The sequence below is a fragment of the Stenella coeruleoalba genome, assembly GCF_951394435.1.
Source record: "Stenella coeruleoalba genome assembly, chromosome: 9".
NCBI lineage: Eukaryota > Metazoa > Chordata > Mammalia > Artiodactyla > Delphinidae > Stenella > Stenella coeruleoalba.
Window position 1 is genome coordinate 101,859,459 of NC_137155.1, and position 15,740 is coordinate 101,875,198.

The window sequence follows — 15,740 nt, forward strand, 5'->3', positions numbered from 1 at the left end:
TCATGTTAGGTGGTGACATTTTGTGTATTATTTTCCAGTGTGATGATTTCCATAATTACTGTTTCAATGCTGTTTACTCAATAATTTTAATCAGATTTTTAAAAATTCAGCCTTACATTTCAAAGACATTAGACTTCTTCCATTGATGAATATGTAAGAGCTGTAGATGGTTCCTAGAAACACTTGGAAGAGAAAACAAGTAAATTAAAAAAAACGCATCCTGTCATTATGCTTATGTCAGGTTTTCTCACTTTTTATGTCTTTACTTGTTTAATTACTAATCCACTTGTTTTAATTACTTATTTAAATTACTAGATTAACATTTAGCCTTTTTGTTTCTCTAATTTCTCTCTCTGATTTTATACAATCATTAGCCTGTGGAATTTGAATTTTATCTCACTCTCTAAAAATTAATGAATTCTGACTCCTCACAGGGAGAGACATAATTACTAGTATGATTAGAGCCATTCCAGAATCCAGGAGAGAAACAACAGAGGCCCTCTGGAAGATGTGCTTCTAATCTCAACCATATTCTTCCCCAAACTGATGCTGCCAGACCCACAGCTAGAACAGCATCTGTGGTGGCGCCAGCCGTGCCCAGCGAGCATTTCCACCCCAGGCTGACTGCACTTGGCACCCAGGTTAGAGCGAGGAAGGAGGAATAGCCTTGTGTGTGTCCATAATTCAGAGGGTAAACACTGGCACCAATGGTGCCCATTGAAATGTCTTATTTGGGCCACAGAGTAGTTTTTCACAAACTCAACATCCAGATTTCTGGCTTCTCTTGAAAAACTGGAAGATCTGGCAGCAGCGAGACCTAATTCTCTCACAGATCCAAATCTGGCGGGTGGGGCAGGGAGCAGCTGGCCTGTCCCCATAGTTGACCACAAGCACTGACTTCTGACCAGACTGGCCTCAGGGTTTCAAACCCCCTTAGTCCAGGAACAAAAGGGTGGCCTAAAAAGTCAACGTCTTTTGCAAGAATGTTGTAGAAAGCTTTGGTACAGACTGTCTCTCTGTATTCTGTATTCGTTTCTGTGTCTACATGGTTCTGCCCATCCTCTTTGTCCCTCTGTGTTTTTCTGTTTTCCTCTGGTGTCTCAGATGATCGCTTTCATTTTATTCCTGATTTTTTTCTTTTACTCTTTTCCCCTCTCTTTCTCCCCTTTCTTTGTCTGCTTCTCATATAACAAGATAGGACAAAAACCAAAAGTATCTTTGACTTATTTTAGTTCTCATTTTCATTTCATAGGCTATTGCTTTTAATTTTTTAAATTGTAAGTAGGACAAATCATTTTCAAATGATTATTTTCTTTTTTCTATTTAAAAAAAATTTTTATTAAAATATAGTTGATTTACAATGTTGTGTCAGTTTCTGCTGTACAGCAAAGCGATTCAGTTACACAAATATGTATTCTTTTTCATATTCTTTTCCATCATGGCTTATCACAGGATGTTGAGTATAGTTCCCTGTGCTACACAGTAGGACCCTGTTGTTTATCCATCCTATATATACTAGTTTGTATCTGCTAATCCCAAACTCCCAATCCTTCCCTCCCCCATGTTTTTAATTTTTAAAGTACATGAGTAGCATACCTTATACTTACGTCTTTAAAAGACCTGAAAAGAAATAAAGTAGCAGCTTGATCTTTCTGGCCCCAAACATGCTGTTCTCTTTAGGTGAGGGGTGGCCTGATGCCACTGTCCTGTCACACCTGCATCTCATCATTTGACATTAAGGGAGAGTCTTCTCTGAGCAAGGCCCTGGGCTCCACGAGATGGGTGGATGGATACAGGATTTGTAAACCACAATGTTTACTCCTGGGAAGCTTTCAGCCCAGATCTAAAGGAAGTCAGAAGATCTAAATGAATGGAATATATTCTGAGTTGAGATCCCGTATGGGATGGGAACAAGGTGAGGAAGGAGAGAAGGGTATTGGTGTCGACAGTAGTTGAGGGTGTGAAGAGGGAGCGTTCCAGCTGCCCCTGGAAGGCGAATGCAGTCTATAGACAAGTGGGAAATGGCACCCTGGCAGCGTGAACAGGCGGAGTAACAAAAGTTCGTGGGTAAACCATGTAGCGAGTTGTCTTGACCTGGTGTAGCCTGACTGGGAGGGGCTCGGAAGGCTGGGGCTTAAAGGCCCAGGAAAAAGAGCAAGTCATCAAGTACTGTTCTTAGCGGGCTCGTCTTTACTCTGTAGGAAATTGGAGTGGATAGGTTTTTCGAGGACAAGTGTGTGCTTTAGGAAAGTAACTCCAGACCAGTATGAAAGGGAATTTGGAGAAGAGAATGCTTCTAGGCAAGGAGTCCCCAGGGGCTGCTTCAGGTCCAGATGAAGAGGAATGCGGCCATGAATGAAGGCAGGAAAACGGGGAGTGGAGTGGGTGTAAGTCTGAGTGTGGAGGTAGAATTGAGAACAAATGGTGACATTTTGTGTGCAGGCGGGTGAGACTGCAGCAGTGGTCTGTGTGATCTGGGGGTTTTGACCCTTGTTAATGGGAAGAGTGGCAATCTCAGAGACACGAAGTCCGGAGAAGTAAGGCGTGGCGGAGTGGAAAACCAGGGACACTTTGAGGAAGAGGATGCTGCAAGGTTTATGCAGGATAAATCAACTAATAATTGATATTTCAGTGCTTACAATGCAACCAGAATTATCCTAAGCACTGTACATATATCATCTTATTTAATTGAAATCCTTAGGAATCCTGTGAGCAGCAGTACTTTGTTACTCTTGCTTTGTAGATGAGAAAGCTGAAGTGTATGGAGGTTAAAATAACTTTTTCTCGGGCTTCCCTGGTGGCGCAGTGGTTGAGAGTCTGCCTGCTGATGCAGGGGACACGGGTTCGTGCCCCGGTCCGGGAGGATCCCACATGCCGCGGAGCGGCTGGGCCCGTGAGCCATGGCCACTGGGCCTGCGTGTCTGGAGCCTGTGCTCCACAACGGGAGAGGCCACAGCGGTGAGAGGCCCGCGTACCGCAAAAAAAAAAAAAAAAAAAAAAAAACTTTTTCTCGTAGCTGGGAGCGAGAGCTGGGAGTCCTGAGAACTGAACTCAGCTTTGTCTAATTCCAAACAAAATTATTTCTAAATTGCGTAAAGTATCCAGCTGCAGCCTTTGTGCCCACAGGGCTCCAGAGGGAACTGAGGCCAGCATCCCACGGCTGAGAAGGGTGCCCAGCTTCAGAGGTGTGTTCATACCTGTGGTCCATCGTCACATACCACAAGATTGCTCCTGGAGGCTGCTGCATGTTGCCTAAAATAAAGATTACAGATGCAAAATAGTGTGTCAGCTTAGCCTAATGCAAAAATGCTGATGCCCCTGAGTGCACAGAATGATCCATTTTCAAGGTTAGAGAGAATTCAGCTTGTGAAACCATCTGGACGCTTTCTCAGTGGTTGAGCATTCATCCTCCTTTCTCCTGTTCTATAGCGACTGCATGTTCCGATTTTCTCTGGGAGTGCTGGGAGTGGTACCTGGGACTGTCTGATTCCAAATGAAATGATTTTTAGGCGAATTAGGAGCCCAGGTGCAGGCTGTGCTACCTTGTCCACAAGTTCCCCTCTTCCTTATTGACTAGGGAGGGTGAGATTACAGTTGTCCATTTATTTTGTTTAATACGTGTTCCCCTAGAGTTGCACAAAGTGTCCTCTTAGAAATCATTTAATCTTGTCAGTGTTTGGCTTTTGTTTTATCATTACTAATCTTGTAATTAGTAGTGATACTAATTATTAGGTTTTTTTCCCTTTATGAGGAGATTGTTTTCACAAAACAGCCTATGGATATATTGATGCTTTGTACTCTTCATTTACTTTCTATTACTTGATAATTTGGAGCATTCTATCATTTTATCTCTCTCTCTCCCACCAATGGCCACCTTTCTTTCTCTGCATTCCTAATCACATACATATTTATGTAGTACAAGAAAACAAGACACAACCATTTAGATATGCATCTCACCAGAAACAGGCCTATAGTTTTATATATGTGTGTGTGTGTGTGTGTATATATATATATATATATATATATATATATATATATATATATATGGAATCCTCATATATGTAGACCAATATTTTTTAAAGTCAGAATAATGTTATTAAAAAATTGTGTTATTGATAACTAAATAGCCCTAAATAATGCAAAATGTAAACTATACACCAATCTCACTAGTGAGCATAAATGCAAAAATTGTAAATAAAATATTGGCAAGTAGAATTCAGTCATGTATCAAAATCATAATGTGCTCTGAACAAGTAAGGTCTAATCATGACAATGATGTCATGAAATCAATCAACAAAATTAATTACAACTGCAAAATAACAGAAAAATACTTATGATTATATCACAAGATGCTGAAAAGCCATCTGGTAAAATTTATCAACCACTCCTAATAAAAATTCCAGGTAAGATAAGAATAAAAACTGCTTAAATATGGTGAAGACTATTTATCATGAGCCAATTAGCAGTGAAAACATTTCTAAATGGCAAACAATAAAACCATTTCAATTACAGTCAGGAAGGAATAGTCAACATCATCATTAATATTTAATATGTTCTTAGAGATCATGGGAAATGCAGTATATAAGCAAACTGCATGATTGGAATAGGAACTGGGAAGAACTTACATCCCTCTTTCTGATAACATAATTCTATCTTAGAAAACCTAACAGAGATTAGTTTTTAAAAACTACTGCAGTTAATAAGAAAATTTATTAATATGGCTAAATACAAAAATACATAAATAAATCAATGCCTTCTCTCTTCATTAACATAAGTATCTAGAAGTAGAAATGGAGAAAATACTCCATTCACAATAAGAACAAAAACTATAAAAAGACCTAGAATAAATCTAAGAACAGCATAAAAGAATAAGCAAACTATAAAATCTTGTTGACGATTTGGAAAAAAAAATTAAAGATACAATGTAATCTTAGGTGAGAATATAGTATTTAAAATGTTAATTCTCTTAAGATTGATATAAAACTTTAACATAATCCTAATTAGAACTTTGAAAAAAATTAGTGTTGAACATTTGATAAAATATTCTAATTGACATATATGAGAATAAACACCTGAATGTAGCCACAGAAAGTTTCAAAATATATGGTAACATGTACTCCTTTACCTGATATTAAAACACATAATAAACATATTGTACTCAACTCAATCACAGTAATAACTAATACTACTAATAATAGCTGATAGCACCAGGCATTGTAATTATGTCATTGAATTTCACATCAACCATGATATTATCTCCATTTTACAGAGGCACAGAGAAGCCAAGAAATGTTCTAAATTTCACATAGTAAATGTTCCAAGCAGAGTGTGACTCACAGGCTCTTTGACCCCAAAGTATAAGCTTAAAACCATAAAATTTTGCATAGGAATAGCCTAGAGAGCAGTAAAAGACCAAATAATTCAGAAGTGGGTTTCAATATAAAGGGTATTTGATATATAAAAATCATTGGGGGAGATGATCACATAATTAGAAAACAATATGAGCATAACTTAACTCTTTATCTACAAGGAAATAATGTCTCATTTCACAGGCATACAAAATTAATTTCCAATTGTACTAAAGATATAAATGTTGAAAAGAGTCTATCATTTGGTTTAGTACAAAAGAGAGAAAATTTTTTAAATGGAAAATCCAGAAGCTATAAAAAAGATAGCCATATTTAACTTACCATAAAAGAGTTTTAGGTTTCAAAATTTAAAAAGGCAGAATTGGTGGAAAAATAATGGACAATATTTACAATCCAGGTAACAAATAAAAGGCTAATATCTACAGTCTACAAGGAGCTCTTTCAAATTGATCAGAAAAAGACAAATAATCTAAAATAGACAAAACATTGCAGGAACATCCCTCAGACAAACCTGAAACCAAAGCCTACTTTGTTTGGGAAAATGTATCTTTGATTCATAGTCTTGGTGCAAATGTTTAGGAAATGTGCTAAGTGAGTTTTGCATCCATTATTTGCACCTGGTGAAAAGGTGGACATACAGCCTATAATTTTCACACCCAGGGGGCATGGGGACTGAGATTGTCAAAAATGAGTGAAACTCTACCTAAGAATGGCAGTGATAAGCTTCTCAAACAGCCTAATGAAATTCTACTTGTCTCAAGTAGTATCACTGGCAGCTGACCCTCCATCAAGAGATGTGACCTATGATAGTTTTCAAGTGTAGAAAGTTGGACTCTTTGCTGGTTTTGCTTGGTGTTATCTTTGTACCAGTAACATGATTGCCACTCTTATAACAACTGAGCATATAGTCATTCATTTATTCAGCAAATATTTACAGAGATTCTGTTAAGTGCCAGTCACTGTTAGGCACTGGGAATACAATATGACAAAACAAACTAAAATTCTCTTCTCGACATTTGGTCCTGGCTATGAGAGTATAAGCTGATCATTCTTATACTCTCCTAACACAACTGTAGAACAGGGTAAAATATAGGGTAAAAATACAATTTTCATACATTGGAAAACAGGCAGCTCACACGTGTGATCACTGAGAAAAGGAAAACAAATTAAATGAACCAAACAACCAGCTGATCTTCTGCGTGAATGTTCTTGCTGGACTTCAGCACAAGGAGGAAGACAGAAGTCCTTCAGTCTTGCTGAGTTAAGGAGATCAGAGTTCATGTGGAAAAAAGATGGCTGCAATTTATGAAACAGACATCCCAAGAGGAGGAAGCTAACTAAAGGATACTTGAGAAATCTGCATAGTGTCCCCTTTGAGACTTTGGTTAATTGTTGATCTTTATTTATAAAACGTGAAACAGCACAAGGCAGGACAAAATAAAGTTTCAAGTAAAGAGCAAAACTATAGGACACTTTAAGAGGAAAAATTCCCAGAGCTCATACATCACCAGGGATCATTTAAGTGTCTCCCAGCCATGAGATATTAAGCAGAGACTCCAGAAGAGCAACCCCTTAAGAATGAGGCTCACCTAGCCCCCAAAATCATGGTTATTGTAGAACAGCCTTTACAACATCTTCAAAACAAAACTGAAAGAATTAAATTAGTCCACAAATAATTAACTGCCTGTCATAGAAAGTCCAACATTCTTTGAAGGAACACAAAAAAATCCAAGATTCAACAAGAGAAAATTCAAAATATCTGGTGTTATTTCTTAAATTACTATATATACAAAGAGGCAGAAAAATGTGACCCATAATAAGGAGAAAAATCAGTCAATAGAAACAGACCCACAAATAACAGATAATGGGATTAGCAGAAAAACACATTAAAACTGCTAAGATAAATATGTTCCAAATGCTCAAGAATATAAAGAAAACCATGAGTATAGTGAAGAGAAATTGAAGATTGTAAAATACGCAAATAAAATTTCCAGAGATGAAAAATAAAATATAAAAATTTAAAACTCCAGATTAATAGCTGATTAGACACCACGGAAGGAAAAAGTAAATTAAACTTTAACTAATAGCAATACAAACTATCCAAAATGAAGAACAGAGAGGAAAAAATACATTAAAAGACCCTGAACAGAGTCACAATGACTTGTTGAACAATATAAAGTGGAGTAAGATACTTGATATTAATGCCCCAGAAAGAGAAGAGAGAAAAGACAAAACACACTTTTGAATTTTTACCACATGTGGTATAAAAACTCAGTAAACCCTGACCATAATAAACATAAAGAAAACCACACCAAAGCAAGTTACACTATGATAATCAAGTTTTGAAAACCAGTGAAAAATAGAACACCTTAATGGCAGCCAAAGCAAAGAGACATTTGTACAGAAGAACAAACATAAGTGTGACAACAGACTCTTCACCAGACGCTATGCAAGCCAGAAGAAAGAGGAGTGACACCTTTAAGGTACTGGGAGAAAAATAAAACTGTTAATCTAGAATTCTATATGCAACAAAAGTACCTTTCAAAAATAAAGATAAAATAAAGTATTCAGAGATAAAATCTAAGATAATTCATTGGCCATGTACCTGCACACTGAGAAATTTAAAGGACATTCTTTGGAGTGAGAAAGCTTTTACCAGATGAAAAGTTGGGTCTACATAATAGAGTGACAAGTGCCCGGAATGATAAATGTGGTCAATGTGTGGCCAGGCTTTTGATGGAAATTTCGGTAAAATGAATTAACTAGTCCTGAAAACAAATACATCTGTCTTTTTATAAAAGGGTTCTTTAAATGTGATATATATCCAGCTCCTCTTAACGTTATGTAACCTTATGTAAGATTTGTGAACCTTTTCTCCTACTCTAAAAATTGACATAAGAAACACCAACATACACACCTAATATCTTTGGAACGTGTTGTAACTTTTCTCAAGCATGTCACACAGGGCCAGAAAGCTAATCCAGTAGAGAATGGAAAATAACTGCAGTGTGAAGGACAGATTTTCCTCATGTCCCCGTGTTTAGTATGTACACAAGCTCCCCTTATTACTCCTAGAGGATTTTAAGATTAGTTTTAAAAAGCAAGACCCAATTATAAGCTATCTATGATATCTACCTTAAATATAAAGACATAGGTTAAAATTAAATGGTTGTAAAAAGATATACCATGCAAACACTAACCAAAGTAAAGCTTGAATGGCTAAACTAATATCAGACAAAGTAGACTGCAGAGCAAGGGATACTACCAGAAATAAAAAGAAAGATTTCATAATGATAAAGGAGTCAGTTCATTAAGAAGACATGAGAATCCTGAAGGTGTATTCAACTAGCAATAGAGCTACAGTGCTTCAAGCAACAGTTGCTTGAACCAAAAGCAGAAATGGACAAATTCACAATTGTAGTTGGTGATTCAAACAATCCTCTCTTAGTAATTGATAGAACATGTAGAAAAAAGCTTAGTAAGGATACAGAAAGTCTTGAAAACACAATTAACCAACTGACCTGACATTTGTAGATCACACCACTCAACAGCAGAGTACGTATTCTTTCTGAGTGCACATGGAATATTTACCACGATAGACCATAGTCTGGGCCATTAAAATAGCCTCAATATATTTCAAAGCTTGGAGATTATACAAAGTATGTTCTCTAGCAAATACAAAATTAAACTAGAAACCAATAGCAAAATAAAAATCTGGAAAATATCCTGATGATTAGAAATTAAACACCATACTTCTGAATAAAAAATTGGCCAAAGAAGAAATCAAATGGAAATTAGAGAATAGTTTGAAATGAATGAAAATAAAAATACATAATATCAAAATATACGGTATGCAGCAAGGCAGTATACTTAAAGGGAAATTTATAGCTTTAAGTGCTTATATCTAAGCTTTCACCATAAGAAACTAGGGAAAAAAGAAGAAAAAGTAAACCTAAGTACACAAAAGAAAGGTAATAAAGAGAAGAAATCAACCATATAGAAAACAGAAAAAATAGAAAAACTAAAGAGTACTCAAAGCTGTTTTTTGGAAACGATTAATAAAATTGATGAAGAACGAAGACAAAGGACAAAACAACCAATATCAGGAACAGAGGCGAGACCATCACTACAGATATTACAAGGATAATAGAAAATATTTTGAACAGCTTTCTATCAATAAATTTGACAACGCACATGAAACAAATAAATGCTTGAAAGACACAGATTATCACAGTTCACTGAAGATGCAGCTGGCAATCTGAATAGTCCTATGTTGACATAAAAAATCTAATTAATAGTTTAAAACCTCCACATATAGAAAATTCAAAGCCCAAATGTTTTCACTGGTGAATTCTAGCAAACATTTAAGGAAAACATAATACTGATTCTACACAAACTCATAAAACAAATAGAAGAAGAGGAGGAATAATTTCCCAAATTATTTCGCGGAGCAGCACTACTCTGAAATAAAAACCAAGCAAAGATATTTGCCAGAAAGGAAAACCACAATTTCCCCCACGAACACAGCTTCAGAAATCTTCCACACAATATTAGCAAATCACATCTAGCAATATATAAAAGGGGTGACACAACATGGCCAAATAGAGTTTATCCCAGGAATGCAAGTTTGGTTTAACGTTTAAAAATCAAGCAATGTAATTTACCATATTGACAGATTTAAAAAAGCTAAACAACCTAATCATCTCTCAATAATGTAGAAAAAGCAACTGAGAAAATGCAACATTCATTATAACATTCAACATTTATTATGAAAGCTCTGAGGAAACTGGAAATAGATAAGAACATCTTCAACCTGATTAAAGGCATCTACAAAAAAAATGCACCACTAATATCACACTGAATAGTGAAGAGTGAATGCCTTCTTCATAAGATCGGGAAAAGGTGAGGTGTCCACTCTCATGACTTCTACACAGCATCATACTGGCAGTAATTGGATATAAAAAGAAGCAAAAAGCATCCAGTTAGGAAAGGAAGGAGAAAACTCTCCACAGGGGAGAAAAGTGATTATGTAGAAACTTCTAAGGAATCTACCAAAAAATACCCACAATTAATGTAATTTAGCAAGGTTGCGGAGCATAAGGTCAGGGTACCAAATTCTGTTATATTTCTGTAAGCAATAAACAACTGGATATTGAAATTAAGATATACATGTGTATTTTATTTATATATATATGTATAAAATATCAATAATACTAAATACTTAGGGATAACTTTAACAAAATACGGACAAGATCTGCATGCTGCAAACTACAAAACATGGCCAAGAGAAATTAAACATTGTTTTTGGAGAAAACCCTCCTTTCAAGGAGCTTACATTCTAATGAAGAAGACAGGAAATAAATAAATGTAAAATATATTTTATTTTAGATAATTATTATTCTAGGGAAATAAGGAAAGAGAGTTATAAAAAATTAGAGGCCAGCCTGTTAAAGTTTGTAGATATAATGGCTATTCAAGGACATGGAAGTCCTCACGCAAAAGGTGACTTTTGAGGAAAAAGATGAAAGAAGTGAAAATCTAGAGTTTCAGGCAGAGAGAAGAGCAAACACAGCGTCCTTGAGACAGCAGTGCCTGGCTTGCTCTGAGAAGGTGTGGACACTGGTGAGATGGGAGAGAGAGCGGATGGGGACCCTGGCCAGGCAGGGCTACTGCTCAGCCAGAACTTTGACTTATGCTGTGAGTGTGATGGGAGGCCGTGTGGGTGGGCTTCAAGCAAGGTGCAGTATCATGATTTACATATTTAAAAGCTGGCCCTGGCCCCTGTGGCTAGCACAGACTGCAGTGGGGCAAAGACAGAACCTGGAGATGCAGCTGGAAGATCACTGCAATAGCTCAAGAAAATAAGGCCCATGCCTTAGACTGTTGTGGTGGCAGCAGGGAAGGAAGGGTTCTGAGTGTCCTTTGGTGGTAAACCAGCAGTGTTCTCTGATCAACTGGATCTCAGGTGTGTAAGACAGAGAGAAAGAGAAAAGATGGCTAAGAGTTTAGCCAGAGCAGCTGAGTGAATGGGGTTGCTACATCTGAGATGAGCAAGGAGCTGCCAGGAGCTGCAGGGGGAGGGGATAGGATGTGAGGGGCTTGGTTTTATGCACGTTGACATGAGGTGCCCATTTGATATCCAAGTGGAGAGATGTCAGGGAGGCAGTTAGATAGACGAGTCTGAAGGTCGAGGTCAAGTCCAGACCAAGTTGGGAGATCTGGACAGAGACTTGACTGTCGGAATCCTCAGCAGGTACGTGGATTTTTAGCTACCAGGCTGGATGATATCACCTGGGATGTGATTTCTTATGGAAGAGTAAAGAGGTCCAAATAATGAGTGTTGGATATTCCAGGATTCAGAGGTCAGAGGAACCAAGGGAACCGGCAAAGGGGCATGAAAACAAGCAGCAAGGGAAGTAAGAGAGAAACCAGGTGTACCCTGGCCGCCAAGTGAAGATGGGGTTTGGAAGGAGACAGTGGTCAGTAGCGCCAAGTACAGTGAGAGCTGGGGAATTAGCATGACATTTAGCGACTGAGCCTCTGGTAACCTTGAGAAGAGTGATCTTGGTCAAGGTGGGGTGAAAACATGATAGGAGCGAGCTTAAGAGAGAATGCGAGAAAACTCAGCGTAGGAAATACTTTCAAGGAGATATGGATAGACAGTTCTCTGAAGATAAAATCCACATTGCCTAAAACATCTCCAGTGGGGATGGAATGTAAGCAGTGAAATAAACTAAGCTATCAGTGAGGCACCACTTCACACCCATCAGAGGGTCAAAATGGAAGAAAGTACAGTGACTTCTTGCTGCCAAGGAAGGGAAGGATGGGTGCATTCCTACATCCGTAGTGAGAATGTTCATTTCAAGAACAATTTTGAAAAGGAATTTGGCAATATCTATTTAAAGTTTTAAAAAAACTTATACATCATCAATTCTCCCCTTAGAAATCTACCCTGTAAAATAATTAAGTCATACACACACCAGTAAAGATATCTGGATGAGGACCCTTATTACAACATTGTGTGTAATAACAGCAGACTGGAAACACGTCACAGTTGACCTTCATCATTCACGGCTTCCATATTTGCAGATTCGCCTTGTGCTAAAGTTTATTTGTGACTCCCAAGTTAATACTCAGGGTGCTTCTGCAGTCGTCCTTGGACACGTGCATAGTGGCAGAATATTGAAGTCCATTGTCTTCAGGTGTCAAACCTCGTACTATAAACAAGTGTTCTTTTTGTGGTCTGTGTAGTGCCAAGTTTTTCACATTTTTGTGCTTTTTATTGGTGATTATGCTGTTTAAAATGGCTCACAAGAGTAACGCTGAAGGCCTGTCTTGTGTTCCTAAGTTCAAGAAGGCTGTGATGTTGTTTTTCTTACAGAGTAAAGACGTGTTAATGAGCTTCATTCAGGCACAGGCTACAGCGTTGTTAGCCATGTGTTCTGTGTTGATGAAAGCAATATATACTCAGTAAGATGTCTTCAAACAGAAACACACCTAAGACAAGGTTATGTACTGACTGGTTGACAAAAACACTGTGACCAGAGGCTCACAGGAACCTAACTCTGCATTCCCCTAGGAACAGGATTTGTGGAGACTTTCTAGAATGTAACTGCCATGAATAACAAGAACCTCTGTAGCTACCCTTTAGTAAGGACTGAGTGAATGAAGATATAGCCACACCACAGAATAGTATGCAAGCTTTAAAGAGTGCTAATTCAGGGTAAACCTTAAGTTATTGTCACGTGGGAAAACTAAGGTGAGTGTTGTGTAAGGTGACGTCATTTTCAGCTGCGGCTACACATCTAATGCTTGCGTGTGGTCCTATGATCATTTGTAGAGTGATACACGCCAAGTTGACAATATACGGCTTTTTCTAGTGGGTATGAGGGTCTGTACAGCAGTGGGAGTGCATCAGAGAAGACGGGCAAGTTGAAGGGAAACAGCATTTTCGATGATTTCATTTATGTAAAATTCCCTGTGTGCTCTGAAGAAATTTGAAAGAAAAAATGATAGCCCTCTATACACTGACTTGTGGGTCAGAATCCATGAAGGTGAAGAGGCACGTTGCCAAATCATGTGTGGAATGTGATTCTATTTTAGGAACAGATCTGCTTACTATAAGCTTCTAAGTATAAGAATGAGCAAAAGGAAGTGTGTTTAAAGATACAGAGAGATTGGGAGTCTTGTGTGAAAAGGTTATTTGTTTTTATGTTTATTTCTTCTGATTTGTTTCAGCAGATACAATATGTTTTGTTGAAATTTGAAAAAACTACAAATAAAATGTAAAATAGCATTAATTAACTGAACACTATTTGGTTAACAAAAAAAGGATGTAGCCATTTTTAATGGACTTCAGCAAGTTGGCTCCATACTAATTTTATTAGCAAATTTTGAAAATGGTACCACAGGCACAGTTTCACTACAAGGTTTTGAGTTATGTTATACGTAATACTTTAAAATTCTTTGTTCTTTGTTTTTTCTTTTAGGAATCGTTAAGAGCTGTCAGATACGAAATATCTCCAGATAGAGAGTACGCTCTTTTTTCATATAACGTGGAACCAGTGAGTACTACTCTTTTCTATTTATAAAAAAAAATGTTTCTTTAGGCTAATACCTTATTAAGTATTTTTCCTTGAATCTCTATTCTTAGTGATCTTTGAATCCTGTAGTAGTTGGTGAGTCCTGGGTTAGTCTCTTTTTATGCTACACTGCCACCTAGGAGAGAGGAAAGGTATGAAAATCTTTTTGGCAGAGAAAAAAAAAATCCCTACCTTTAGGGCCTAGTTCATAGGATTTTCTTGGTGAGATGGTGAGAAGTTGTCTTTTTATAGATTTATTTTACCCTTTCGTGCAATTATTTTCCTTGCCATTTTTCTCAGTCACGCCATACATTCTATCCTAAGAACAAAAAGTGAATGCCAGGTTCGCCCTAAATTAAAATCAGCTGTTATTGATCTCCTAGCCATCACAGTATTCTAGAGAAGACTTGAAATATCACTTTCATTATATAAACCCCTGTTTTAAGCGCTTTCTATGTGAGTCTCCCATAAAATTTCACCAGAATCTTGTATAAAATCTCACCCTGGTCTTTAGTGGCAGCCTAAAACTCAGGCTTTTTTTGTTAACATACTAATATTTTAGAGTTCATTTTGGCTCTTTAAATGAGCAAGAAGGTGAAGTGTATTTGTGTAAGTGAAACATGTTCAGCTTGTAAGAGATATTAGCAGCTTTCGAAATGTGCATCAGTGGAACTTTATTCTCTGGCAAATGAAATGTAGAATTCCACTGCCTTTCTAGCTCTCTTGAGACCGTTCTAATTAGAGTTTGGTGAAGCTTCTGTGAGATGTAATGGTACCTACGTCATCATTCAGGGCTGAGTAGCTCCTTGCTGAGTTTGAGAGAATCTTCTTCCCCTGGCATGAGACAGCCCAGTTTGTTAAGTTACATGACAACGAGGAAGCTGGGGTTTGCATAGAGATGCAACTCTAATTCTAGAAATTTTAGAATTTCTTCTAAAAGTTACTTGTTGACAACTGGATTATTTCTTGGAGATTTCAGTCTCAATTAAAATTTCAATTGGAGAGTTATTCCTCCAAAAGTAGATCTTTTTTTAATTCTCTATCTTAAATTTTCCATTTACTAGTTTTTTTAATGTCCATTATGTAAAAGTTTTCTTTTTATCCATCTGAATCCTTTGGAACAACTGGTCAGCTTTATCTGTTTGATCAGGGAAGTCAGTGAACTTAATGCACTGAAAACCAACTTTTAGCCTTGGGACTCTGCACATCCTACACCCAGCCCTACATACCTCTAAGCGTGATGTCCATGGCTCAGAGTATTCCAGCTCCTTTCACCACCCATGGAAGCTAGCAAAAATGTAACCTCCACTCCTGAATAAGAGAAAACTCCCAGTAGATATTTGAAGGACTTTCATAGGAATGGGGTAATGAATTTGTTCTGGGTTGCTCCAGGGAGACAAAACCAACACCTGAGTGAGAAAAGCATAAAAAGATAGATTTCAGGTCATCTTACCAGAGAATCTTTTAATGATGAGAGGATCCCAACAGTGGGATGAGTTACCTTGTTTGGTAATGAGCTTCCTGCTCCTCAAGACTTGAAAACAAAGTTTTATATTTGTTCAGAATCTTTTAGAAGAGATTCTCCTATCTGCTCATTTGGAATACGTTGATCTAACCTAGGACCCTATGTTCTGTCCATCGTAGAATTCTCTACCATCCTCCTCCTTTCTCCCAATGCTCCTCTGGAAACTGTGCCCTGGGATCCCATTGCCACAGATAACCATTTAAGGAAAGAACATTTTGCTAAATCTGAGTCTTCACCATGCAGAACGCTGGCTGTAAACAAGAA

The 15,740-nt window shown here is 37.4% G+C and overlaps 1 protein-coding gene across 4 annotated transcripts in view; it reads left to right on the forward strand.

Annotated features, from left to right (window-relative positions):
• Positions 1–15,740, forward strand: part of DPP6 (dipeptidyl peptidase like 6) — a 767,208-nt gene that overhangs the window by 457,682 nt on the left and 293,786 nt on the right. For all 4 annotated transcript variants that reach the window (XM_079932483.1, XM_079932484.1, XM_079932485.1 and 1 more), the window contains one exon: positions 13,859–13,933. In XM_079932483.1, the coding sequence (XP_079788609.1) occupies positions 13,859–13,933 (75 nt within the window). The remainder of the gene's footprint in view (positions 1–13,858; positions 13,934–15,740) is intronic.